Source organism: Balaenoptera borealis (genome assembly GCF_965194805.1).
Source record: "Balaenoptera borealis genome assembly, chromosome: 1".
Taxonomy (NCBI): domain Eukaryota; kingdom Metazoa; phylum Chordata; class Mammalia; order Artiodactyla; family Balaenopteridae; genus Balaenoptera; species Balaenoptera borealis.
The window spans coordinates 97,014,869-97,041,348 of NC_138860.1; the positions used below are offsets into that span (position 1 = coordinate 97,014,869).

The 26,480-nt window shown below is 38.1% G+C and overlaps 2 protein-coding genes across 8 annotated transcripts in view; one reads left to right on the forward strand and one right to left on the reverse strand.

The window, feature by feature from the left end:
* CEPT1 (choline/ethanolamine phosphotransferase 1) overlaps window positions 1-2,457 on the reverse strand; it is a 36,405-nt gene extending 33,948 nt beyond the window's left edge. For 2 of the 4 annotated variants that reach the window (XM_082366059.1, XM_082366063.1), the window contains exon 1: window positions 1,807-1,922. The gene's annotated coding sequence lies outside the window, so the exon portion shown is untranslated. Of the gene's footprint in view, window positions 1-1,806; window positions 1,923-2,366 lie in introns of those variants that run through there. The other 2 variants (XM_082366060.1, XM_082366062.1) reach the window with 2 other exon arrangements.
* DRAM2 (DNA damage regulated autophagy modulator 2) lies at window positions 1,902-24,766 on the forward strand. 4 transcript variants are annotated; one of them, XM_082366107.1, is made up of 9 exons: window positions 2,431-2,533; window positions 3,161-3,286; window positions 9,364-9,508; window positions 12,959-13,026; window positions 14,888-15,027; window positions 21,480-21,657; window positions 22,167-22,249; window positions 23,233-23,325; window positions 23,834-24,766. In XM_082366107.1, exons 3-9 carry the CDS (start codon window positions 9,378-9,380, stop codon window positions 23,939-23,941), a joined length of 801 nt encoding a protein of 266 aa, XP_082222233.1. In that variant the 5' UTR covers window positions 2,431-2,533; window positions 3,161-3,286; window positions 9,364-9,377; the 3' UTR covers window positions 23,942-24,766. The 4 variants fall into 4 exon arrangements, with proteins under 4 accessions (XP_082222235.1, XP_082222232.1, XP_082222233.1 ...); XM_082366108.1 differs by having other exon boundaries at window positions 3,164-3,286; XM_082366109.1 differs by lacking the exons at window positions 2,431-2,533; window positions 3,161-3,286 and adding an exon at window positions 1,902-2,082.
* Window positions 24,767-26,480: the final 1,714 nt, after the last annotated feature.

The following is a 26,480-nucleotide window of genomic DNA, read 5'->3' on the forward strand; positions in this document are numbered from 1 at the left end:
GAATTCCCATCCTCCCATGTCTAAGGGTTCCAAGTTTTGAGCTGTGCTGATTCAGCAGTATGTTTACAGTCCTCTCACAGGAACTGGTGACTACACAGCTCTTTCCACTTTTATGGCACGACTAGAGGAAAATACTAATGGCGAACAATATTTGGGAGGCAGAGCAAATTATAAAAAGCAAGTTAAAAAAAAAAACTAATAGGATCACAGGATTACATTCAGCATTATCTAACAAGTGATACATAGAACAAGTTAGCAAAAACAAAAGCCTTTTCAGCAGACTTGGAAGCTAAAACAGTACTGTGTAACACAATTTAGATCTACTGTTTTGCTGAAGTGAAATCTTGCATTCCTTTAAAAAAAAGGAAGCAACTTCCTCCAGAAACAAACAAACAAAGCCAAAGCCTAGCATTTTGTGGATTATTTTCCGATTCCCTTGAAAGAGACAGCACAGCGTGACCCTCAAAAAGAACATCACCAGCACTTTAGCCAGCTTAAAGAAGTCTACTGTTGCCTAGAAAACACATTGACTGTGCAATAAAATATAATTGGGGTTATAAAACAAGTTTACAGTTAAATATCAAACATATAATAGTGTTTATAATGTAAATTTTAAGAGACTGGGTGTGGGAGAGGAAGAATGAAGTTATGAAACCACAGTTGTAAATATTCAATAATAATCTATTAACTGGACAACAAATAAAGACACCTCTGTCAGAACAGGTTAATACAAGAGGCATATTTATCTAGCTTATTTCTTAAATGGCAGGGTTGTAAAGACAAGTTGTACAAGGGGCTTCTGACTAGCTTTTGCTCAGCACAAAACGAATATGTAGCAAACTGCTTTTAGAACTTCAATTTCTGGAATTTTACGTGAACGCCAATGGTTCTAAAGTCCTTACGCCCTAAAGGCCTTCACCAGTCTTACTTGGGTTGTTAGTCAATTCAACACCTCCACTGAACACATGCCTACTAGTATGAGAGTAGAAACCGAATCTTTATTTGGTTCACATACAAGACACTAATATTTGTTTAAAGATAATTATGAATTTGCCTACTACCGTAACAAGGATTCATCAATGAACTGAGACTTCAAGCAAAATTATATATTAATACCAATGATGCAAAACGTCAAAAATGACATAAAAACGCCAAGCACCGAATTGGAGAAAAAACAAGTTAAACGTAAAGATCCCATTCATCCAGTATTCTTGGAACACCGGCAAAGACTAGCAAACCCTCCTGTCCTTTCTCCTTCCAAGAATACTGCTGAAATAAACCCTAGCTGGCAACCTCAGAGCTTGTCAACATATCCTGAAATTTCTAGAAAAGTTGCTGACCAAGAAATGCGGCCCTAGCCACGAATCACCAGCACCGTATTCCAAAGGGAAGGCAAATCTGGCACAGGATGTAATACGTTTGTGGACCTGACAGCACCTGAGCAGGAGGGTGTGGACCTGAGAGCCAAGGTCGGTTCCGCGCGGGCAGCGCCCTCGGCCCGCCCAGTCCGGGCCGCCGAGGTTTTCCCCACCCCGACTCCCAGCACAGCAGCCCCCGGACTCTACCGCTGGCAATGCCCCACATCAATCTCTCCATCCGGGGCCATAGGAGCAGTCGCCCCTCGCCCTCCCCACAAGCGCGCGCGAGGCAGGACTGCGTTTGCCTCGCGCGAGTCCATACACAGCTATATTCCAATGCCCCACCCCAGAGCTTGCAGCCGTCACTCCAGCCCTCTTGAGAGTCGTGCCCCCGGACATATCCTTCACACCCTGGCCGTTTTCCCAAGACCGAGCCCCGCAGCCTTACCCCGACCCCCAAACGCACACCCCTGGAAAGACACCTCCGCCTCCAGCCGACTGGGTGACTCTGATCCGCGGCAGCACGTTCACGACACTTTCGCGATTGCCGTAAAGGGATATAGGGTCGGAACAGGCGGCGGCGCGAGCGCGCACCTCCGAGTGGTGAGCGCGCCCCGGGGCCGGCTTAGCTGCTCGGGTGCGCGCCTCGGGGCCCTGCCCCATCTCTGTCCTGCCTGCAGCCTCCGGAGCCGGCAGTCCGTACGGGCAGGGTCATCCAAGCAAGGTAGGCCGAAAGGGGATGAGGACTGGCCCCAGTTCCCACTAAGGGGTGTGTATCAGAGACTGGGATCGGGCGGGTAGGGACGCGGACGCTGCCGGGAGCGCCCCAACCCCGTGATGGGCGCGCGAGTCGCGTGCCAGCTCGCCCTGCCTCCAAAGATTACAATGTGCGACGCGCGGGAGAGGGACCAGGCGCTGGCTGGAGCCGCGGGCGGGCTGCGAGGGGGCCTTGGGGAGGGGGGCGGGCCGGGAGCGGGTGCAGGCTGGGCTCAAGTCTCCCCTACTCACCTTTATGTCCGGGTTCTTGCTCTCTCTCCCCCCATCTCCCCTCCTCTCCGCGCCCCGTTTGCCCCAAGCCCGACCGAGCTCCGCCTCCCGCATCTTTTCCCGGCACCAAACAACGCGTTAATCCAGCTCTTCGTCCAAGTGCTTCGCGCTTCCGGAAGAAGGCAGTGGTGGGTGTAAATAATCTTTGGTTTTATTTGTTTTAAGCGGTTACCGAGAACCTTAGCCCCAGTCCCACGAAAAACTGTGGCTGAGTATGCATTCCCTTTGTCACTCCTGGGCTCAGATTCCTTTTTGCGGGGGTGGGGGGAGGTGAAGGGGGGGGAGGAAGGTTTGAAATTGACATATGTGGTGACCTTGTGTTTACGCGAAGCTCAAGTCTACGCGGAGTTTTGTCGCGGGGCGCCCAATACAGAAAGGTAAATGGCTGGTCCTTTGTATCCTCACAACCGTGCTTACATTAGGATACATTTACAAAACACCACATTTTTCCAGTTCTCCCAAATTTAAATTTGTAAATCAGTACCCAAATGCAGCTCTAATTTGCCGTGCATCATCAGATTCTCCCCGACTTCTCTCCCTGTAACATTTGATCCAACTTGTAAAACAGTTACTTAATTCTCTAGACTATTTAATTTTTAACCGTTACGAGAATATTATATTTGTTAGAAGGCCAAATTAGAGTTCAGAAAAATAACCATTTACTCTTACGCTTTGCATTGGGCATGATTCTGTGTACCTAGGGCTTTATTTATTCACTTGGAATATCCAGAATTTACTTTTTTATTGTTCCTAAGCAGTCACCACTTAGAGGAGACAGCGTAAGGAATTCATCTTTTTACCGGTGGCATTTAAATATTTGTGAAATTCAAAAATTGTAACTGCAGTTCTGATTCATGGATCTTCAAGGAAAGCAGAGATAGGTGAGAGATGCAAGAACATTTTGTTAAACACTTTCACTACTATATGAAGGTTATTCCTGCATATTTTCAGGTATCTTGAAACGTTTCTTAAATTGTTAACCATTAAAATTCTAATTTTGCTTGGCTGGCAGTTAGCCAGCCATGCTTCCAGCTTTCCAGTGTGATAATACATAGGCAATAGTAGTCTTCCTCACCTAGTCGGTGCACTTAAATTTCTCAGTAGTCCTTAGCAAACTGGTAAACTATTTCAAGCCCTGCTTTTCCTCTAAATTGTCAGTTTAGATAACTAGAACTCTCAAAGCCTAAGGAGATAGGAATCCAAGATGATTAATATATACAAAGAATGAAGTGTTGTCATTCCCCATCTCTGTGGCTAATTGTGGTTGTACAGAATTGATAAATCACCTTTCATTACTATATTGTATGCTTACTCTGTACTACTCTAAGGAACAGCTACTTTACAAATCAGAATACTGAAACTCAGAGAAGCTAAGTAACTTGCCAGAAATCATACAGCTGGGATGTGATAAAGCTAGGATTTGCACTTAGATAAATCTGATCTTACAGCTGTGTTCTTTCCATTGCATCACAGAGACTAGTCAGTGCTTTATTTGGCTTAATAATAAGCTATCATTCTTTCCTCATTATTGTCTTTCCTTCTGTGGGAAGGAACTCAGTGTTTTTCATTTTATTTTATCCTTTTTGAGATCAGCGAAAGATGTCTAATGTGAGAAAGGATGAGAAAATTGATATCCCAGATTTAAAATATTATTTAATTCCAGATGGTACATCATTATAAAATACACAAGTATCAACTCTTTAAAGAAAAAGAAAAAATGTTAATAATGCTATAGCATAGTGTTCTATCCATGAACAATCCTGGTGCATTGACTTGAAATTTTACATGTTTTAAAAGCCTGTGGGTCGAAACAACCTCTATTTTCTTTGTATGTGGATTTCAGGATTTACAAAAGGTGCAGGTTTGGGTAGATTTGAAGACTGGTATTTTGTGAACTTGTAAAACAGGTAATTTGTCTTTTACATTCTAAAAGAGGAACAAACATTTATTGACCACCTATGAGAGCATCTTTACATATATTATCTTATTTAGTTCTTGAATAAACCTCTCTGAAGTGGGTATTATTTTAGACCATTTACTAAAAGCTACCGGTATCAGCAATGTGTTTAGGTTCTTTACTTGTGCTATGTCAGTGTAATTCCTGCAATAATTATCCAGCCCAGTCCAATAGAACTTTTCCAGGATGATGGAAATGTTCCATATTTTCACCATCCTATATGGTAGCCACTAGACACCTGTGGCATTTGAGCACTTGAAATGTGTCTAGTACAACTGAGGAACTGAAATTTTAAATTTTATTTTATTTTAATCAATTGAAATTTTAATTTAAATAGCCACATGTGGCTAGTGGTGACTATATTAGACAGTGCAGCTTTTACCAATAATATTATTGCCATTTTTCAAAGGAGAAACTGGTTCAGAGAAATTAATGACGTTTACCCAAGTTTGCACAATTTTATTTAAAAAACCGTTTTTGAGCAGAAGAATGTTTTAGGACTGTTAATTTGGCAGTGCACATAGAATGGATGGAGGGGAAGAAAAAAATAGGCCAAGAGAATTGAGAATCTGATTTGAGTGTTTACACTGGCAACTAGGAAGAAGAATGGTTCCCAATGACTGAAGGTAGAAATGCTGTCATTTAGTGACAACATGTGAGGGCTTTGGATGAGAGAACCTAAGGTTACTCTGAGGCCTTAGAATCTGGATAGCCTGGAAAAACAGTAGTACGAACAGATCTTCCTCCACTTACAATGGGGTTACATCTCAATAAACCCATTGTACGCTGAAAACATCGTAAGTTGAAAATGCATTTAATACATTTAACCTACGGGAACATGGTAGCTTAGCATAGCCCACCTTAAACGTGCTCAAAACACATTAGTCTACAGTTGGGCAAAATCATCTAATACAAAGCCCATTTTATAATAAGGTGCTGAATATCTCATGTAATTTATTGAATTCTGTACTGAAAGTGAAAAACAGAATGGTTGTCTGGGTACAGAATGGTGGTACGTGTATCGGTTGTTTACCCTTGTGATTTTTGTGTCTGCCTGAGAGCTGCTTCTCGCTGTCACAAGAATATTGTACCATATCACTAGCCTGGGAAAAGGTCAAAATTCGAAGTAAGGTTTCGATTGAATGTTTATTGCTTTTGCACCATCATAAAGTGGAAAAATTCTAAGTTGAACTGTCGTTAAGTCGGGGATCGCCTGTACTGTTAACTGAAATGGAAAAATAATGAACCTTTTTGGGGTTTATGAGGATTTGGTTTGGGTTATTGAGTAATTTTTATGAGCAAGGCCGTCTTCTCTGCTTGGGCTGAGAAGCGAAATCCCTCATCAAGGATTTTATCCACTTCAGACACCCTCCCAAACTTTTATACTATAGAAGATAATGAACTGTAAGAGATGTGCAAATCAAATGTTCTCAGAGGAAAGGGTGTTTATTTCCAGATGCAAAGGGATTAGGGAAGGTTGTGTGTGGAAGATGGTATTTCAGCTCGATTTTGAAGAATAGGAAGGATTTGGACATGAAAAAACAATTAAAGGAAGAGGTCATGTGGGAATTCCCTGGTTGCCTCATGGTTAGAATACCCGGCTTTCATTGCCGTGGCCAGGTTCAATCCCTGGTCAGGGAACTGAGGTCCCCGTGAGCTGTGTGGGGTGGCCAAAAAAAGTAAAATAAAATAAAATAGGCTCTCCCATTCTCCCTAGAGGAAGACAGTGCTTTCCCTCAACTTTGAAATGAACCATCGCCTACTTGTCCCTCCAGTGAAATCCTCCGACATCTATCTCCACCACTCCCACTCTCTTCTCTGACATTATCTCCTACTCTGGAACCTGGCTGGGACCATACCTTCCAACATACCAGAGACTAATGCGACCCATAGAATTCTGGGAGTTGTAGTGGTTTTGTTTTTTTTTTTTGAAAAAAAAGAGGTCATACTTAGAGCAATGGGGTGGACAAAATGTTTTGAAAATCCCTTTTACCAAAACACCGAAATGCTGAATATATTAGCCTTGTAAATGCATAGCAGTTCACGTAGGAAAGAAACAGAAATTCTCAGGACCAAAAAGTCGAAGAGAGCTGACACCAGAGTAGTAAACCAGTAGTGTGTCTCTTTTGGGGCCTTTGAAATAAAGTACAATCAAAGATAAATGATAGGCTCCCCCTGCTCACCACCCAAGGTAGAGAGATAGAATTCATACCCCTTTGACCTCCCAGGTGTACAACTTCCAGAGACACCATTCACATGATATAGTTTGTGTAGATGATGCCTGTGTGTCAGGGGATGACTTTTTCATAAAAAGTAAAATGTAAATATTTCTACTTGAAATTGTACAACTCATGGCCTTGGAGAACCACCTCCCCGCAAATCAGCCAGGACCCTCAAAAATCTATACACTCAATGAAAGGTGAGCTAGGAAAAATACCTCCTTCCTGGCAAAGGGGGATCACAAAGAAATTTGTTCATTTTCACCACAGCTCCAGGTGGGGGAATAAAGATAACCACATAAGAACTTGAAACTACAGGGCCTGTCATCACTCAGATTCAGGGTTCAAATTTACTTATCTACATGGTCTAATAAACCTGGAAGCCAAGAAATTAAAAGTCGGCCTAGGTTCGTAATGTGCCAGAGTGCCTGGCAAAAGTAAATACAAACCCTTCCTGGAATGATTCACCCTTAATCTAAGCCTCTTAGAATACTCCCAGTTAAGATCATCCAAACAGGAGCTCATAGTCAAAAACAGGAAAATACATGTACAAGGGCTGGCAGAACCATCAAATACGGAACTAGACTCCTAAAGATTTTAGAATCGAATTTATCAGAAACAAAATAACATTTAAAGAGATGAAAGGAGAAACATGAAAGGTTTTAGAAGTTAATCAAAATTTATTGAAATTGAGAATTATTGTCCCAGAAACTTATGTTGGGGAAAGTCCTATAGGAACTTGGCAAGGAACTGTCATGATTAGCTAAACAGAAGAGTAAAATTGATGGAATGTTAAGGGCTGACAGGGAAAAAAAAAAACAGAAAAGAAGAGATTATGACAATTCAGACAGGAAATTACTCAAATCAAGTGTATAATGGTGACTTTAGGGATAAAGGAAAAGAAACTTATTTGGCAAGATTTAAATGTACATGTTTAGCAGCAAGTCAGATGATCAGAGTAAATGACGAGTACAAGTCAAAAATGGCTGAGGTTTTATTGTCTGGAAGGTCAGTCTGAGATGAGGAAGCTGAGCACATTGGAGGATTGTGGAGATTAGAATTGTAAGTTTTTACAGAGTCCATGGGAAATACTAAATTTCGGTCCATCACACTATGAAAAAATACTCCTCCAAATACGAAATTATTTTCACATGCGTAGGAGTAATTTCTTATAATTTGAAAATATTTCTGTATTTATTTTTTAAATTAAATGCATGAAAATACATTAATATTTTCTAATTCGTATTATTGACCTCTTACTACTTACTAACATCGTCAGTCTGGAATTTAAGAGAGAAAATGGTGATGAGTGGTATGTGTATATGTAGGCCCTTTCAAGTTTATTGAGGAAGATAAAACCAAACAAGCAAGTACCAGTTAGGTGTGATGAATGACCTGGTTGGGAAAGTGAGGCTGCTGTTGGGAACAAAGCAGGTACACTCAGCTGAAGCTGGAAGAGCTGAGACTTGAAAATGTATAGCAGTTAACTGGTGGTAGTGGGGCAGGAGGGGTGACACCATAGTAGTCTAGTCATCCAGGCAAAACAACATGCATAAAATTTCAAAGGTGTGCAATAGGGCATGACACACTTGACGATGTGAAAGAAGTTTGCTGCGGCAGTATAGCATGGTGATTGGTGTTAGACTGGAACTGCCTGAGTTTGAGTCCTGTCTCTACTGCAGCCCTATGACCTTGGGCAATTCTCTTAACCTCTATAATTCTGTTTTGAGGAGTAAACAAGATCATGTATTTAAGGTGTTTAGTAGCCTTGGTGACACAGTAAACACTGTGTTTGCTTTTGTAATGATGATGAAGATGATGATAACTAGGGCAAGGAACTAGGAGCAGACAGAGAACTGGCCAGAGAGGAATACAGAAAGGTTAAGTAGAGATTGGACAATAAAAAGACCTTATAGACATGTTAAGGAGGAAGGACAATTTATAATGGCATAGGGGAGGCACTGAAAGGTTCTTTGGAGGAGAATAAAGTGGTCAGGTTGGTATTTTAGAGTTAGAAGACTCATTCTGATTTTATTTATTTATTTTTTTTTTTAAATATTTAATCTATTTCAGGGATCAAACTTTTTTTTTTTAATATTTTAATTAATTAATTAATTTTTTTTTTTTTTTTTGGCTGTGTTGGGTCTTCGTTTCTGTGCGAGGGATTTCTCTAGTTGCGGCAAGCGGGGGCCACTCTTCATTGCGGTGCGCAGGCCTCTCACTGTCGCGGCCTCTCTTGTTGCGGAGCACAGGCTCCAGACGCGCAGGCTCAGTAGTTGTGGCTCACGGGCCTAGTTGCTCCGTGGCATGTGGGATCTTCCCAGACCAGGGCTTGAACCCGTGTCCCCTGCATTAGCAGGCAGATTCTCAACCACTGCGCCACCAGGGAAGCCCTCATTCTGATTTTAAAGTCAAGTCTAGGTGGTTATAATAATTATCTGGTCAAGAAATGATGGTGGTTTAAGGAGGGTAGTGGCAGTGAAGATGGAGGGAAGGGGTAGATTTGAGGAAATTTAGGAGGTGGAATAAACAGTCCTTGGTACTTGGTTATGTGTGGAAAGATGGGGGAGAAAGATAGTGTCTAGATATGGCAAGTGGGTGAATGTTGGTTCCATTAACTGAGAAATTGTAGGAGAGCAGGTGTCAGTAGATGGTGTGGGGGGCCGATGAGAAGTGAAACAGCTGAGGATGATAAGTACAAGATTGTGGGATGGGATGGCTAAAGTAGAATAGATGAAATACGTGTGAATAATCTTTTCTAATTTGTTTTTCTCTGCTTCAGGAGACCTGTTTGAGATGTGGTGGTTTCAGCAAGGCCTCAGTTTCCTTCCTTCAGCCCTTGTAATTTGGACGGCTGCTGCTTTCATATTTTCATATATCACTGCTATAACACTTCACCATGTTGACCCTGTTTTGCCTTATATCAGGTCAGTGAAATGTATTCTTGTATGGAGAATGGTATGTCTCATTCATATGTTAACAATGAACTCAACATTTAATTTTAACATTTTAAAATTCAACTTTTATGTTTGATATTACAACAGTGAAAGGAACATAAAAAGGAAGTTGTATTTGGCTCTTTCTATGTGACAGAGAAATGTGGAGACAGAGGGCTAAGGTTCATTTAGTGAATCGTGACACCTCAGCGCCTTGTCTTCCAAATAACTATTTGAGGTCTCAGAAGATAGAATTGGAATTATTCTCCCCTTACCATTAAAAAATGCTAGAGCAACGATAATAATATTAAAAAATAATGGTAATGACAAACATTAATTGATCCACTTACCGTGTACAAGGTAATGTTCTAAGCATTCTTCAGGTCTTAAGTAATTGAATCCTTACAGCCACCCTTTGAGGCAGGAACTATTACCCCCATTTGGTAGAGGAGGAAATAAGGTCCAGGGAGATTGTTTGTCCAAGGGCACATGACTCAGTAATTAATGGAACCAAGATTCAGTTTGACTGGGCCATTTGATTCTAGAGACTGTGCTCTTACTCTTTATGACATGTTGCCTAGATCTTTCTGACACATTAAGTATCTAAATTTATTGATAATAGTTTTGAAATTTCAAAACTACTCATGATGTAAGTATGGGTACTCAGTTGCATGTGCTATGTCCATAACCCTCTTCTTCTCCCCCCCCCCCAATTATAAAGGCAATATGTGCTTATTATAACAAATTTTAAGCAGTACTAGAGTGATTATAAAAATAAAAAGTGAAAGACTCTTCCAGCCTCCCTCTAGTTCCTGCCCTTCCAGAGGTGATTAATGGTTTGGTTGATTTCGTTGCAGAGTTTGGTTTGTTTTGTTGTTTGTTGTAGTTGTTTCATTTAGTTATTTGTTTACCTTCTGAAAAGTAACCTTTCCAACACAGAAAATAGTGAACTTTTAAAGGATGATAAACCAAAAGGCTAAAGTTATCTTTTTTAAATGTCAAGAAGAGGTCAGGGCATTGCCATTACATTTGTTGTTACCACAATGGTATGGTGTAGCACAAAGGACACCAACAAATTGAGTCCACTTTAGGAAGATTTACAAAATCCAAACATATTTTAGAATTTAAGTTTCCAGTTCTAGGAATAATTTTGATAAGTAGTCACCTCTGTTTACCACTCTGCTAGAGGGACATGCAGCTTCAGGAGCCAGTTCATTCTTTAGTAACTCTAGGAGAGCATACATATTCCTGAGAGTCCTTCAGCATTTTTATTTCCCCTTAGGGAACTTGTCTGTTTGAGTTCTTTTTCAGTTTCAGTTCTCTAATGGTACTGCATGTGATTCTCTGATAGATATAACCCCAGGCACTTCCTTTTCTGTCTCTGTCCTTCTACCTTTTAACTTTTTTGCAAATGAACTTAGTATTGTTGCACGGGGAACTTTCTCCAACATTCTAATATATTTAAACTCAATGGTAGTTATTTTTACTTCTCCTAGGCTTATTTTTTTCATCTGAAAAATGATTGAGTTAGACTAGATACTCTGCAGAATTTCTTTCAGTTCATAGACCCTACCTAAAAGGCTTAATTATTAAAGTCCCCAAAGGACATAACCAAATATAAATTTCACTTCAAAGACAATTCACAATTCAAAGACAATTCCACTGCAAGTGTGCTTCAGGTGTTCTCTTAGTTCAAGTAGTGAATGCTCAAGTAGGGTGCATGAGACTAGCCACTGGGGTATAAGAAGAATTTTTTAGAACTTCTATGTATTTTTTATTTCAAAATATTTAAACTTATATTTGGGAATTCCCTGACAGTCTAGTGGTTAGGACTCCACACGCTCTCTGCTGAGGGCCTGAGTTCAATCCCTGGTCAGGGAGCTAAAATCCCACAAGCCACTTGGTGTGGCCAAAAAAAAAATAACTATTTAAACTTATATTTAATGTATGTATAATAATATGATAAATAACATAAAATGATGATCAGACAGTTTTTTTTTGACGGTGTGTGATCAAAATAGTTTGATGACTACTGAGTTGAAGTGCGATGCTGATGGGTGTTTTCACTTATAGGCCAGTTTGTCATTCCGATCCAGAGCGCACTTAGCCAGCCATCTTGGAAGTGCGTGCTGTTATTTACCTATGGGGTAATCCAAAACAGGAGCATCATTTGGAATATGACTGTTAAAATTATGGATTTTTTTTCTGATTATAAGAATAATACATATGCATTATTCTTGAAAACTTGAAAGGTAGAAGGAACAACAACGAAACATAATCCCCACTCCCTGAAGATGATGGAAGAGTAACAAAATCTTTTGTGTCTGAAGAAACATTTTAGAGTGGGAAGGAGCAATCCTTAGAATTCATATTTGATGCTTTACTTTTCCTAAACGTAATCCAAATGTTCGCCAAATCTTATTGATTCCTTAGCGGATATGACTTTCCATTTCTTTTTTATTCCCATTACATTGTCTGAGTTGAGATCCTTCTTACCTCTTTCCTATAGTACTTCAATTTGAGGCTAAAGACTTTGTCTTTTTGATCTTTTCAGTAGTTTGAGAGAAGGAGAAGGAACTAACATTTACTGGGTGTCTCTTGTGTGTCTGCTGCTGTGCTAGACACTTAACATGCACAACCACAGTTTCATTTCCTCATGTTGATCTGATGAGGCTGGGAGGGAATTGATAGCCCCATTTCGCAGATAGGGAACAATCTTAGGTATATAAAAGAATGTTCTCAAGGTTCCCCAGTTAGTAGTAAATGGTGGGCTATTAATCAGGATCTATGCATTTCACCTTGCACTGAAAGACAGGCATGTAACAGACACATTGCAGCACAGCTTGATCTGTGATTTTAATAGAAGTCTGGACTGAAAGCTGTGTGAGTCAGCAAGGCTGTCTTGAATGGAATCTCTAGAAGGGCAAGGGCTTGGTCTCTTGTACTTACCACTGTGTTCCTGTCCCTAAAATGCTGTCTGACAATGCTGGTAGGTGCTTGATAAATATTTTTTAAAATTAATCAGGAAACGATTAGGTGTTAATTGAATTATAGGCAGAGAATAACAGACACCAAAAGAATCATGAAAGGTCCTTTGGTGTTTAGGGAACATTCAGGTGAGACAGGTAAACACGCCGCCTGACTGATGTAAGTTAATAACGCAGCCTTAACATGATAAGGATAGCTTTTTTATCAGTTCATAGTGATTTCTATTATGTGAAAAAGAAATAAGTGATATAAGAAAAAAGTGAACAAGGCAAGTATTGCAAGCTCAAATTATCATGTTCTTGTTATAAAATTTTGTAAAAGTTGAGCTCACAGATTTATAAAAAGATAAAGGATTTGAAATAACCCCTTTTGCTTCTTATCCCTTAGAAGAAATACATGTGTATACTAAATCTAATATGAGAAATCCTCATACCTATTTTTTTTTTCTTTCAGTGACACTGGTACAGTAGCTCCAGAAAAATGCTTGTTTGGGGCAATGTTAAATATTGCCGCAGTTTTATGTAAGTAGTGAGAGTGGTTTTAAAAATCAATATTAATAGCTGTATTGCCCTTTTCTTCTTTCAACACTGTTGGGTTATTTATTTTACTTTCTAGTTACAATTGAAGGAATGTTATCATTAAATCATTGATCACAGATATGTTTCTTTTAAAGTAAAAACAATTTCTAGAAATGCTTAATTATGGAAATAAATCTTTTAAAAATACCTATAAGGCTATTTGACTACTATAGAAATAGAAGTTGTAAAGTATAACCAAATATACTTGCTTATAGAAGTTGTAAAGTATAACCAAATATACCTTGAGGCCCTAAGTGGATTTCTTAAGCAACCAGTAAAGGACAAAGAGCTGTAAACACTGACCACAGCTGACCCCAACAAAATTCCTTTAAGATAAACACTCCAGAAGTTTGAGAATAGCTGTGGAACCATGTTTTGATTTTTGAGTGATATTCTAATGCCAAAGAAATGGAGTTCTACTACAGTATTTTACATTCCTGTTCATTATTTTTTTTGGAAATTAATTAATTTATTAATTTATTTATTTTTGGCTGCATTAGGTTTTCGTTGCTGCGTGTGGGCTTTCTCTAGTTGTGGCTAGTGGGGGCTCCTCTTTGTTGCGGTGCGCGGGCTTCTCACTGCTGTGGCTTCTCTTGTTGCGGAGCCTGGGCTCGAGGCACATGGGCTTCAGTAGCTGTGGCACTCAGGCTCCATAGTTGTGGCACACGGGCTTAGTTGCTCCACGGCATGTGGGATCTTCCCGGACCAGGGATCGAACCCGTGTCCCCTGCATTGGCAGGTGCATTCTTAACCACTGCACCACCAGGGAAGTCCCTGAACCAATTTTTTTATTAATGGTTTACTAAAATAATACTTCCATCAATTGTGATTGTTTTAAATATTTACATTGTTCCATATGATGTTTATTATTTGGTCAGGTCAAACATTGAAGTTAAAAAAATGATTCTTAACCAATAAGGACAGTCAAGTGGTGTTTTTTTTTTTCTGTGTAACTGACTGCTATATCTGATTGAGCCAAGTTGTAGTAATTTGAAATAAAATGAAATGGGAGCGAGGCAAATAATCCTTCGGTGTTTTTTGCCTATGTTCATTTTATCCGTATTCTAGAACTAATTACTTTAGACTTTAATGCTAATCATATAGAATATTTTGTGTTTTATGTAAAATTTATTATTAGAGATTTTCAGAAAGCATCAAACTTATCTCTTAAATTTTTCCTAAATTTTTTTTTAATAAATTTATTTATTTATTTTTGGCTGCGTTGGGTCTTCGTTGCTGCGCGTGGGCTTTCTCTAGTTGTGGCGAGCGGAGGCTACTCTGCGTTGCGGTACACGGGCTTCTCATTGCAGTGGCTTCTCTTGCTGCAGAGCATGGGCTCTAGGCACACGGGCTTCAGTAGTTGTGGCATGCGGGCTCAGTAGTTGTGGCTCGTGGGCTCTATGGCACAGGCTCAGTAGTTGTGGTGCACAGGCTTTGTTGCTCCGTGGCATGTGGGATCTTCCCGGACCAGGGCTCCAACCTGTGTCCTCTGCGTTGGCAGGCGGATTCTTAACCACTGTGCCGCCAGGGAAGCCCTTTCCTAAATATTTTTAATATGAGGGCTACGGGAGGCAAACGACTTGCTCAGTCGAGGTAGCAGTAGTTTCACAATGCAACCTTAAAGGTTCTTTAAAATCTACAGCTGTTTTTTTTTGTTTGTTTTTTTATTGTTTTTTCTTCTATCAGATTAGCTTTAAAAGGAAACTATGTTTCTGGATAGCAGTGACCTTTGTGAGCTCTTTATTGGCAACTTTATTCCTTAGTTATTTATTACTTTGTTGTTTTTCCGATTATCTCTTCCCAGGCATTGCGACCATTTATGTTCGTTATAAGCAAGTTCATGCTCTGAATCCTGAAGAGAGTCGTATCATCAAATTAAACAAGGCTGGCCTTGTACTTGGATTACTGAGTTGTTTAGGACTTTCTATTGTGGCAAACTTCCAGGTTTGTGTTTTAGCTCAGCACAGGTATTTTTCTGAAGTACATAAAAATACATGCTAGAAAAGAAAACCTGAAAGATTCAGTTACATGCAGTTATTGTTTTTTGCCTTAACAAAATGGAATCCACTGCCTTTAAATTACTTGACCCTCTCAGAAATTAGAAAAATTCATTCTCAGTAATCTCCTGAACAAATACAAATTATTATAACTTTTTAAAGATCCTCGGGACTCTTTACTTACTAGATTCTTTATTGCTACTTAGTTGGAGATTACTCCAAGACCAGAGAGAATTGACATAAGTTATAAGTGACACAATTACAGATTTAAACTCTTTTTTTATTATGCCTAACAAGTTACACTCATTTACCTATTTTATATTCTTCTTTAGATGTTCCTGTTTATTGCCTGCATCCCTAGGTGCCCAGCCACTTATATGAGAGGAAGTAAAGGGAAGAGCTATAGCTTTCAGTTTTTTTCTTAGGGAATTCTTTATGTTAAGGTAGCAGTCAGCCTTCAGCAAATATTTGCAAAGTCTCCACGTTCCTTTCTACTGACATTCTTTCAGAGGAGTCTTTGGTAATACCAGCTGCATCCTAAGCATATGGTGCTTTTTTTATTAACCCCTGCAGTCTTTAAAGTTTCAATTTATACATTTGATAACCTGTTTAGACATCTAGTAACTATTCAGACATACAAACACACCCTCATCATACAAATACACGTATAAAGGCATATTCCATCTCTCTTTTTTATTCAAAGTTCTCCATTCCTGTAATGCTTCTGATTGAATGCCCCTATTTTTCAGTTTTTTAGTAATGGTTAATACTAGTAAACTCTGTAAGTATAATCCAAGTGGATATTAGGGTAATGCTTGCTGCTATAACAATGTCCAAAATTTCAGTGTCTTAACACAATTGAAGTTTGTTTAATTTTTATTGGAGTATGGTTGCTTTATAACGTTGTGTTAGCCGCCACTGCACAACAAAATAAATCAGCCGTAAACATACAGCACAATTGAAGTTTATTTCTTACATACATGCATCCAGTGCAGGTATTTTTGGTTGATAGATGGCCTTCCTCCCACAGTGATTTAAGGCCCAGACAATGTCCATATTTGGGCCCTGCAATTCCCTAAAACTCTGTGGTCTTCTGCATCTAGCTGCCTGAAACAGTCAAAGAGAACATGCAAAATTCACTCCTACTTCTTAGAAACTTGGACCTGGCAGTGACTCACATCATTCCACTGACATTCCTTTTTGCTGGATGTAAGAGGGGCTGGGAAATGTAATCTTGCTGGGCATCAGTTCCCAGGGCAAGCCTGTACTATGGAAGGGACACAAAAACTTTTGTGGACAACTAGCTAGCTGTCTACCACGAATAGGGTCCTGCCTTCCCTAATCAGTTTGTATAGCTCAGTGTTTAAAAAATGCATTTGGGGGTTTTTAGTATATGGATAGTGATTCTTTGCTCCAGTTATCCCTTGATCAGTTTAACAATCTCTCTCATGACTGTATGGTAAAAATGGATTCCAAAGTGACCTCCACAGATAACATACTACTTCTGTTAGTAACTGATACTTCTTTACACAGCCCAGTAAATTCCAGTGGCAGTTGCTAATAGCACCCATGCAAACTGCCTTTCTCCCTTTAGATATTCAGCTATAAAACTGTTTATATTTATGTACATTCTTTGTTTTGTTTTCAGCTTTCATTCTAATTCACATTCATCACAAGGGTCCCATTGACCTTGTAATTTTGAATCAAATTACCTTTTCCTCCTGAAAACATCTGTTTTCATGCAGCTTCGGACCTGTTGAGTGAATGTGCTCTGTCTTTTACTGATGGATTCATTGCTGGACCCTATTTATAAGCAGACCCTGTAGCATTACCTACATATCAAACAGTTCTCCTTCCTTCCTTTCTAATGTAAACTTTCACTGCTTATTTAAAGTGGTGAGTGCATTGTCTCTTTCTCCTGTCCCCACTTCTCTCTTGCAGAGACAAACTCTAGTTGATTCATATATGGAAAAATTGTACACAAACCAGGTCTATAAATGGTTTACAGTTAGAGAGCTTAACTTGGAAGAGAGGCAAGCACTTTGTTTTAAAGTAGGGACTTGTTGGTTTTATCTCTTAGCTATTTCTTGAAAGCATCTGCTTCTCTCCATTTTCATTTCTGTTGTCTCTACCATCTCCTTCTCAGCCAGTTTAGATTTCATCACCTCTCCTCTGGATTACTGCCCTAGCCTCCCTAATAGTTCCTCTGCATCCACTGTTACATCCCTTTAATTTGATGCCTCAGCCAAAGTAATCTTTTGGAAATATATGTACACCTCATTCTGTTTCCTTGTACCCCTGCTTAAAGCTCACAGGTCCAAGGTCACGTGAAAAGAGATAGAATCAAGAGAGCAAAAAATAATTTGTTAAACTGCCAAACTGCTTAATTAACTCAAAGGTCTTTTGTGATCTGGCTACTGTCTACCTGTCTGGCCTCATTCTACATAATTCCCCCTCCTAATATTGTACATAGCACGGGTCTTTCTGTGTTCCTTAAATAAGACCGGTTTACTCTGTTTCATACATTGTTTCTTCTGTTGCACATTCCACAGCCCCAAGCCTAAATAGATGTAGGCAGACTATATTTCCTCAGGGAAGTCTTTTTTGTCAATAGATTTCCTCCTATATATTTCAGGTTTTCTTTCTTTGTGTTATCCAAGCCTCTGGAAACTAATTCTTTGCAGCACTTCTTGTAGTCTAATTTTTTATCTACGTGTTTTAGATTTATTTTAAAATTTTTTAGTTGATATATTTCCATTAATTATAGCTCAGTGGTTTTGTTCACTGTTGTATATCCAGCATCTAACATAGTACTTAGCACAAAAACTCTGACTTAAAAAAATACATATTTAATTTCTTTGAAAACAAGTGTGTATAAAAACACGCAGCAAGGGACTTCCCTGGTGATCCAGTGGTTAGGACTCCGCACTTTCACTGCTGAGGGCCCGGGTTCGATCCCTGGTCGGGGAACTAAGATCCCGCAAACTGCACAGCCAAAAGAAAAAAAAACATGCAGCAAAACAAATATGTGTCCTCAGTGCCTAGGAATATTTCCCTTCTTAATGTCTACTGAAATAAAAAGGTACAGCGTGAGGGATGTGAGTTGCAGTTTTATCTGGGGACTTACTGAGGATGATAGCCCAGAGGCAGCCTCTGAGATAGCTCTGAGAGACTGCTCCAAAGAGGTTAAGGGGGGAGGTCGGAATACATGTGTTATTGGAGAAAGGGTACGTGCTGTCAAACACACATCTCAGTAGAAGGTCGATGCTAGTCACAAGGCACAGATATCTTAGTTAATGATTTTAGTGCTTTTCTAAGTATGGGAAGATGCAAGAAATTGGGTTCATAAGATTGTCTCCTGAAAACATCTAACTGTCTGAAGGCCTGTTCTGCCGGTTTCCACAGAGCAGAGTGCCTCATTCCTGATCTCTGCCCTGAGCTCCTTTCAGAGTATGTTGAGGGTCAATGACTACCGTGGCTAGTGACTCAATCCTTGTAGGGCCAGATGGCGAGTGACATTCTTTAGTTGGCACTAGGATATTTATCCTCAAGGAAACTTGAAAGGGATAACTAGGCAGAAATCTATGTTAATTTTCTAGGGCTGTCATAACAAAATACTACAATTTGGGTGGCTTAAAAATAACAGAAATCTATTCTCTCAGAGTTCAGGAGGCCAGAAAGCTGATATCAAGGTGTTGGTAGGGTTGGTTCCCTTTTGGGGGCTCAGAGGGAGCATCTATTCCATGTCTCTCTCTCAGCTTCTAGTAATTCTTGGCATTTCTTGGCTTGTGGCAGCTTAACTCTATAATTTATGCCTCTATTGTCACATGGCATTCTCCCTTCCTAGAAAATTTATCCTCATGGAGACTTTGGAAGGAATAAAGATTAGTTCTTAAATTTCATTAACTGCTTTTACATGAAGATTACAGGCCACTGAATACATAGTTTTTAAGTTCTATAGCAAACATTTGCCCCGACCACACATATCTCTGTAATTTCTCTTGTCTTTGTCAAAGAATACATTTTTGTCTTTGTTAAATGATATATTTTTAAAGAAGATAAAATCGTGACTTTTGTACATGTCAAAGATTGTATTTAATTTATTAATGAGAGGAATAGTGGGTACTACAAACCAGTTCAAAAGAGAAATCAAAGTACCACACATTTATAGTCAGATAAGGAATGCTCAAATGAATTTACAGATAGATGCAAAGCTAGCAAAACTGGTCATTATTCACAGAGTGATAGTCAGTTGCATTCAATAGGACACAATATGCATTTCTATTCATATGGATTATTTGTGTTATTATGCATTTTCAGTAAGTTAACTTTTGTCTATACACATAATGTCCATCATTGCACAAGTTGTCTCTGCAAAATAGCCTAATCAAAGACAAGTAAAATTCACACTTCTGTAGAACCATTCCCAGAGGCTCTAGTATTCCATTGAAAGAATAATCTCTTGCCCATTTCAAGATCTTTTGCTGTTTTCCTAGTCTCTAAAATGACAAAATTGAGTGGATTAAGCAGAAGTGCTGGCCAGTTAAAACCAGTTTTATATACCTCTCTTTTGATTATAAAACTATAGTAGTAAATGCTCTCCATTCTTTATTTTTCTTTTTAACTACAGGATTTTGTTGATGGAACTGTGTACTGATCACATGTGGGCATTGATCAGGCTCTATCTGTATTTAGCTTCATCAATATGTGAATGAAAAACGTTGCCTGCCATTTCAGTAAACAAAGGATATTGCAGCCATCAAGCCACTACAGCCACCCTGGCAGTGAGCCCTGAGGAAACTCAGGATGGAGACAAATGGGTGGCCCGCTGCCAAGCCCTCAGCCCCTGCAGCCACCCCTCAACCGTGCACCCTGAGGGGACTCAGGATGGGGCTGGATACTGGCCCTAGACAGCTAAGGTGCTTATCAATGGAATGATTTCAGTGAGCCCCAACTCTTGCATCTTCCCAAACATAGAAAAGCGCAAAATTAATTTGAGATACCTGGTTTTCTTTAATTAACAGTAATATTCTTTGTTGCAAAACTCCTATATGTCCTGGCTCCTCCCTTTTGTCTTGAAGCAGTCCCTTAGAGCCATCTGAGAGGCTGCCTCTTGGGCTTGAAGTCTTCAGAAAGTCTGCCAAATAAAATATAATTCTCAACTTTTAGGTTGTGTTTTTTTTCTCTTCAGTCGACAAATATATGTGAAAATATTTTTAAGGAGAAAAATTCACTCATATTCTTGCTCTTAGCCCTAAAATAGTCAATTTCATTTTTGCAGCCTTTATCCATATATCTATATATATAGGTAAATTCACATGAACCAAAAAGATATTACCATTTTGTATTATGTTTTATGGGTGCTGAATGTTTTTTTTTTCTTTGTTACCCAGAGTGGTAGTAACAGTGACTTTTTTTCCCTTCCCAATGCTCATAACTTATTGCCAGTTAAAACACCCCAAACCTTATCGAAGTAGCACTCTCTCTCTCCAAAAGGAAACCAATGCCATTGGCAAATAAATTGTTACCTTTTATTTATTTATACTAGAAACTTCTTACACCTTCAGCTAAAAAAGTGGACTCTATGTGAATTAGCACAGTTGATTGTAGAAGGAGGGAACCAACCCCTAACCCAACCTCTCTTCTCCTGTTACCTTCGTCATACCCTCTTTACCAAGTGCTGCAGAGTACCTTCTCAAGCAAATGACATACAGACAGCATCAGTTTAGAAAAGTACAGTTCAACCAAAGGCCTTTGATAGTAGAATTTTTGGAGAACTACTGTCATCACTTTTAAACAGGGGCATAGAGAGTAAAAAGTAAAATGTAAACGGATACTGGTAAGAGTAAGGCAAAGGAAAAAAATTAATTAAAAAGTAAAAACAAAGAGTAAAGGAGAAGATAACTACAATTTATGGTAATCCCTCATTGTATAATTTATCAAAACCAATCTAGCTAGAGACAAGGGGGGGATGTTTTAATTTCTTGAGCCTTTAAATTGCATTTAGATTTTAATTAGGTTTAAGTTGAGACTCCCTACCCCCTGCATTCCCAAGCATCCTAGTCCTCTTTAACTTGTTCTACTCTTTCTATAACCCATATCACCATTTAGTATACTATGGAATTTACTTATTTCTAAAGTTTATTATTTACTGTGTAAATGAATAATTACTATCATGTTTTCACTAGTAGCATATGAAGTAATTTGGATTACTGTAATCCTCAGGTTTATGCTGAGTACTGAGGGAAAATTACTTAAGGAAATAATTTGTAGAATCTGCAGAGCTTTTCCACTCAGTGAATGTCCTATTGAAATCGCTGGGCTTGTGCTTTTAAATATTGTGTTGTCGATGCGTTTGGGGTTTCTTTTATTTACTTATTTCTTCCTTTTACTTCTCAGAAAACCACCTTTTTTGCTGTACATGTATGTGGAGCTGTGCTCACCTTTGGCATTGGCTCATTATACATGTTTGTTCAGACTATCCTTTCCTACCAAATGCAGCCCAAAATTCACGGCAAACAAGTCTTCTGGATCAGACTACTGTTGGTTATCTGGTGTGGAGTAAGTGCATTTAGCAGTATCCTTTGCTGTGAAATGTGGCTACACTTGGAATTGAATAACAAAACTTAAGTGAACATTGTTGGCATATTGTAAGTAGGCCTTTTGTGGGTGATATTCTTGGGTTTAGTAAACCCTAAATTAAAGAATTTGAAACATGAAATTCAAATTTTTACATGGGACCTAGTAACTGAGCTAGAAACAAAGATAATGTCTAGCCTAATCATACTTCCAAGATAGGAAGGATGAGTTAGTGCCCTCCTTGAGAACAATTATGCAGCAAAAGCTTATGATAGAACTAATGAATTATTGAGCAAAGAGGGATTGACTATGCATCATAGTAATCTTCTGGGCACATTTTAAATTTTACTACTGCCATGTAACATGAAGTCTTCAAGAAAATGGGTTTGGACCTTGGAAACAAATGTATGTGTAATCCTTTTAGATCTTTAAAGAGATTTTTGTTTTGTTTTGAATTAAACTTACAGGTCTTCCCTGAGATTCTTCCTTGACTTACTTTTTTTACAGTGCTGACTTGTTCATCACTTTTGTACAGTGGCAGTTTTGGCGCTGATATAGTACAGAAACTCCACTGGAATCCTGAGGACAAAGTAAGAACTGAGAGTCTATAAAACTTAGTTTTATAGTAAAGATGACTGTTTTGGTTGATTTTGATGTATTTTTCATTTCACTACTAACAATGAAAGTTTTTCAGTAGAAAAATCAGTGATGTATTAGGATTATTTTCTATAAATGATAGAGTTTATGTAGAACCATCCATATTCTCCTGTCATGTTGTGGTCTGTGAACATTTTCAAGATCTGAAGAGAATTGTGATGGCAAAGAGTTTTCTCAGAAATTGACTCCTCTGAAGGTGGATATAGCATGCAATATACCTGACTGAAATCTTTTATTAGTAGAATACTTGTTTACTGAATTGAAAAAAATTTCTTTTCCTACTTTTTGTTATCTGGAAGTTTATTATTATGGACTCTGCATTTGGGTTCCAATATAGTGGATATCTGAATGGACATAGAATCTCTGATCCTGAGAAAAAGCGAGGTGGGACATATACTTGAATAGGTAATAAAATGAGTTCATCTGTTTTCACAAACCACTCAGGTGGCATTTTATTTTAAATTATTTTTAAAGAATCAGCCCTAGATAGGACATGTTTGTGAGAATGACTAAATGAAATAATTTACTAGGTTCTCCTAATTAGAATCCATATACTATTTAATGCTCAAAAAATAGCACTAAGTTTATCATGAGCATCGTTTACTTAAACTTTTTTTAGTGGCATTTAATGACTCGTGGCTTTGGGAAAGGTAGTAACTTCTTGGTTGTAGAGTAGAAGTTCTCCTGTCTTAGTTATTCAAATGAAAATTTTATTTGCTGTGGATGAAACTATGACAGATCATTTAGGAGTTTTTCTAATGTCTGCCTTTAATTCTAGAGATACGTTAAATAAACCAGGGGTTGATATTCAGAACACAGATTGGTTTATAAATGTTACAGGTTTTTTATTTGAGAAAAATTATAGATCATTGGAATGACATTTCATAGAATTATTCTTTTTTTGTTGTCACTTAAGGGTTATGTGCTTCACATGATCACTACTGCAGCAGAATGGTCTATGTCACTTTCCTTCTTCGGTTTTTTCCTGACTTATATTCGTGATTTTCAGGTAAGAAAATGTAGAGTTAGATTTATGCAGTCAAACCTCCTTCGGGTGGAATAAGAAAGCTTTCTATAGCAACTCTTGCCTTTTTGAAAATTAACTTCTTAAGCAGTGATGCCAGAAGAGGAACTTCTCAGGTGAATTGTTTCTGTGTTTTGAGAAATAGTGTTTTGTTAGCAAGGTCCAGTCTTGAAAATAGGGTTGTAAAACAACCGAATTTGCAGAAATTCAGAGAATTTTTATCAACTCTGCCTACATTTACATAGGCCATCCTCAACATTTAGTTTTACCGATTCCTCATAGAAACCAAAGAACACCAAGGAACTTCTGAGGAAAGAAGCTTATTTTTCCCAATTCTGTTGGCACTACAGCAGTACCACAGCTGTCTCTCTCTTGTTACTCATTAGAATTGATTTACATTCCTAATCCCAAAAGATATTCCTCAGAAAATATTGAACACGTGATCTGTCTTTAAGGAGCAAACTTCTGTATGTAATGTTCTTTTCTGTTCCAGAAAATTTCTTTACGGGTAGAAGCCACTTTACACGGATTAACCCTCTATGACACTGCTCCTTGCCCTATTAACAATGAACGAACACGGCTACTTTCCAGAGATGTATGATGAAAGGACAAAATATACCTATGGTGATTATGATTCTCAGGGATTGGGGAAATGTTCATGAAAGTTACTTATTCTGCTCTGAAATTTTCAACCAGTTAATCAAGGCTGACAGTGACATCAAAGAATCCTGATAATCAAGAGACATGAATTAAGCCATTTGATGTTGTTTTAAAGGATATCTTCAAGAGGACCATGAAAAAACATTTATGCCTATACTTTTCTATCCCAGAAAGTAAAACCAAAGGACTACAAAATTGTAGATTTTTTTCTACTTTTTTAAGAGAAACAACCAGAAGTGCACCAAGCAGTCTGCAAAATTCAGCTTTTCACATTTTTAAAAACATTACAAACCATGTTTTGTTTGGAGCACTTATGTGAGATATGTTTCAGGACCCCAAATAATCAGCAATGCTCAACAGCTTTAAAATTGGGTTTTGAAGTAATAGTTTTACCATATTAATACATTTCTTATAGTCTTTATAAAATTTATTTCCTCTGGAATCCAACTTTAAAGGGAAGCAGACCTGAATTCATGTGAGCACTTTTATTGCTTAAGCTTTGCACAAGAGATTCTGTAGATATTGATTTGATTCCTGCCACAAGGTCAGATAGTATGCTAACTCGTCTATACACATGCTTGTGATAGTTTCATGAAGCTTAGTCTCTGATATGAGATTTTAATTACTAATGAATGAGAAAAGTAGCTATAGGTAAATTTACTCCAGTTGTGTTTTGCATAAAACAATGGTTAGTGTTCCTACACAAGTCTGAGAAGTATGTGAATAACAGCAAGTATAATTAAAATAAAAGTCACCTCAAGCTGCACTCAAGAGTGTCTGAAGATTTTCATTTATAGCAAATTATAATTACTTGAAAAAGTAGCCTTGAACAGGCAAATGGTGAGCCTTTTTTAATGGGATGTGATCTTTGTATTATACAACCCAAATTCCAAAGGACAATATCAGCAATCCAGAAAAACTAGGTACAGAATAATTGTGATACATGCATCTACCAAAATAATTTTCTTTCTGTCTGGTCATGCAAGTGATTGGATAGCTTCTACTTGGATCCCTATCTGTGCAGATAGAGAATGGTTTACAGATCCCAGATAAAATTCAAAAGAAGAAAATGCTCATCTGGAAGGTGCCCAGTGACAAACTGGTTTGCAAAAGAATCTCTGAAGAAGATTAACAAGGTTTATCTTTTTAGAAGAATTGGGTCCATAGCCAGAATAAAAGATGGTTAGAAAAAGTTTAAAGTGTAAGAGGGAGCAATTTAAGGAAAAATGGTTATATGGTGGAAACATAGATCTCAATTAGGAAAAGGTTGCTAGTTATAGGACTCTAAATAATATTTCTGAAGACTTCTGGACTCATAAGAGAGAAAATAGAATAAAATACTGTTTAGCTATATCAAGCAACAGTGAACATGGGAGACATTTCAATAAACATTGATTGAAATCTGGCATCACTAGAAAAAAATTGTCAATACAAACCATAAAACATTTTTATCATGCCTCTGAAAATCATGGTGCAACCACATCTGGGAAACAGCATCTAGTCCTGATTGCTGTCCCTCAAGGAAATGTAATTCCAAATTGTGAAGGACCATGGTATGGTAAGAGGCAAATTGATAGAATCAAAGTTTATAAGATTATAAATTATGTGTGGGGGAGATGGCACAGGGAAGAACATGGACTTGTACATCCATGCTAGAATATTAGACTTAGAGGTATACTAACAACATTAAATTATTTTAAAACAAAAAATATTACTTGGATAGTATTTTAATTCCATTATTTAACTTTTACCTTTAGAAATAACATGGGCTGAAAATATGAGTAAGTTCAAAAAGGGATTATAAATAAAGAGATTTTTGAATGTGCCTTCATCCCTCATCTTAAGGCTGAATTAGTGGAAGACAATCATATCCTACCTCAAAATATGCCTTGCCAACACTGTCAGATATAGTAGCTTAGATAAACAGATAAGGTAGTTCAATTCAATCAATTTTGTTTTGAATGTTTAGCTTTAAGAATAGGAGGTTTTAAGCTGGCAAAATTAGCAGATATTTCCTATGTCCTTGGAGACACAGCAAGACTACATTTCCCTTTTAATTAAGTATAGGCATAAGACCAAATTTTAGCCAGTGAAATGTAAATTAATTGGATGTGTTTGCTATTTTCGTATTAAGGTTTTGAAAAACAGGAATGCTCTTTCCTAGTTTTTTCTCTTTACACCATTTGTATATTGATGACAACAAGATTTTTAGGAGATGGCAGAATCACACGTAGGAGCTTGAAGTAGTCCACTTTTAATCAGATTTTAGAATACCAAACTAAAGATCTAACATAATTTAAGAACTCTGTTTTTATTTATCCTAATTCCTAAGATTATATTGTATATTTCTAGAATAGTGTCATATTGTAAATGCTCAATGGATTTATGAATGAGAAAGACAACTTTTCTTGTCTCTTGTGCAGTGTTCTGTACAGATTCACTGTGAAATGAAGTTGAGTAAATGTTGGATTACTGTCCTT

Excerpts from the sequence above, each read along its gene's own strand:
- DRAM2 (XM_082366109.1), top strand. The coding sequence starts at position 9,378 with ATGTGGTGGTTTCAGCAAGGCCTCAGTTTCCTTCCTTCAGCCCTTGTA. Across the intron at positions 9,509-12,958 it reads CCTGTTTTGCCTTATATCAG|TGACACTGGTACAGTAGCTC; the intron begins GTCAGTGAAATG and ends TTTTTCTTTCAG. Across the intron at positions 22,250-23,232 it reads ACTGGAATCCTGAGGACAAA|GGTTATGTGCTTCACATGAT; the intron begins GTAAGAACTGAG and ends TTGTCACTTAAG.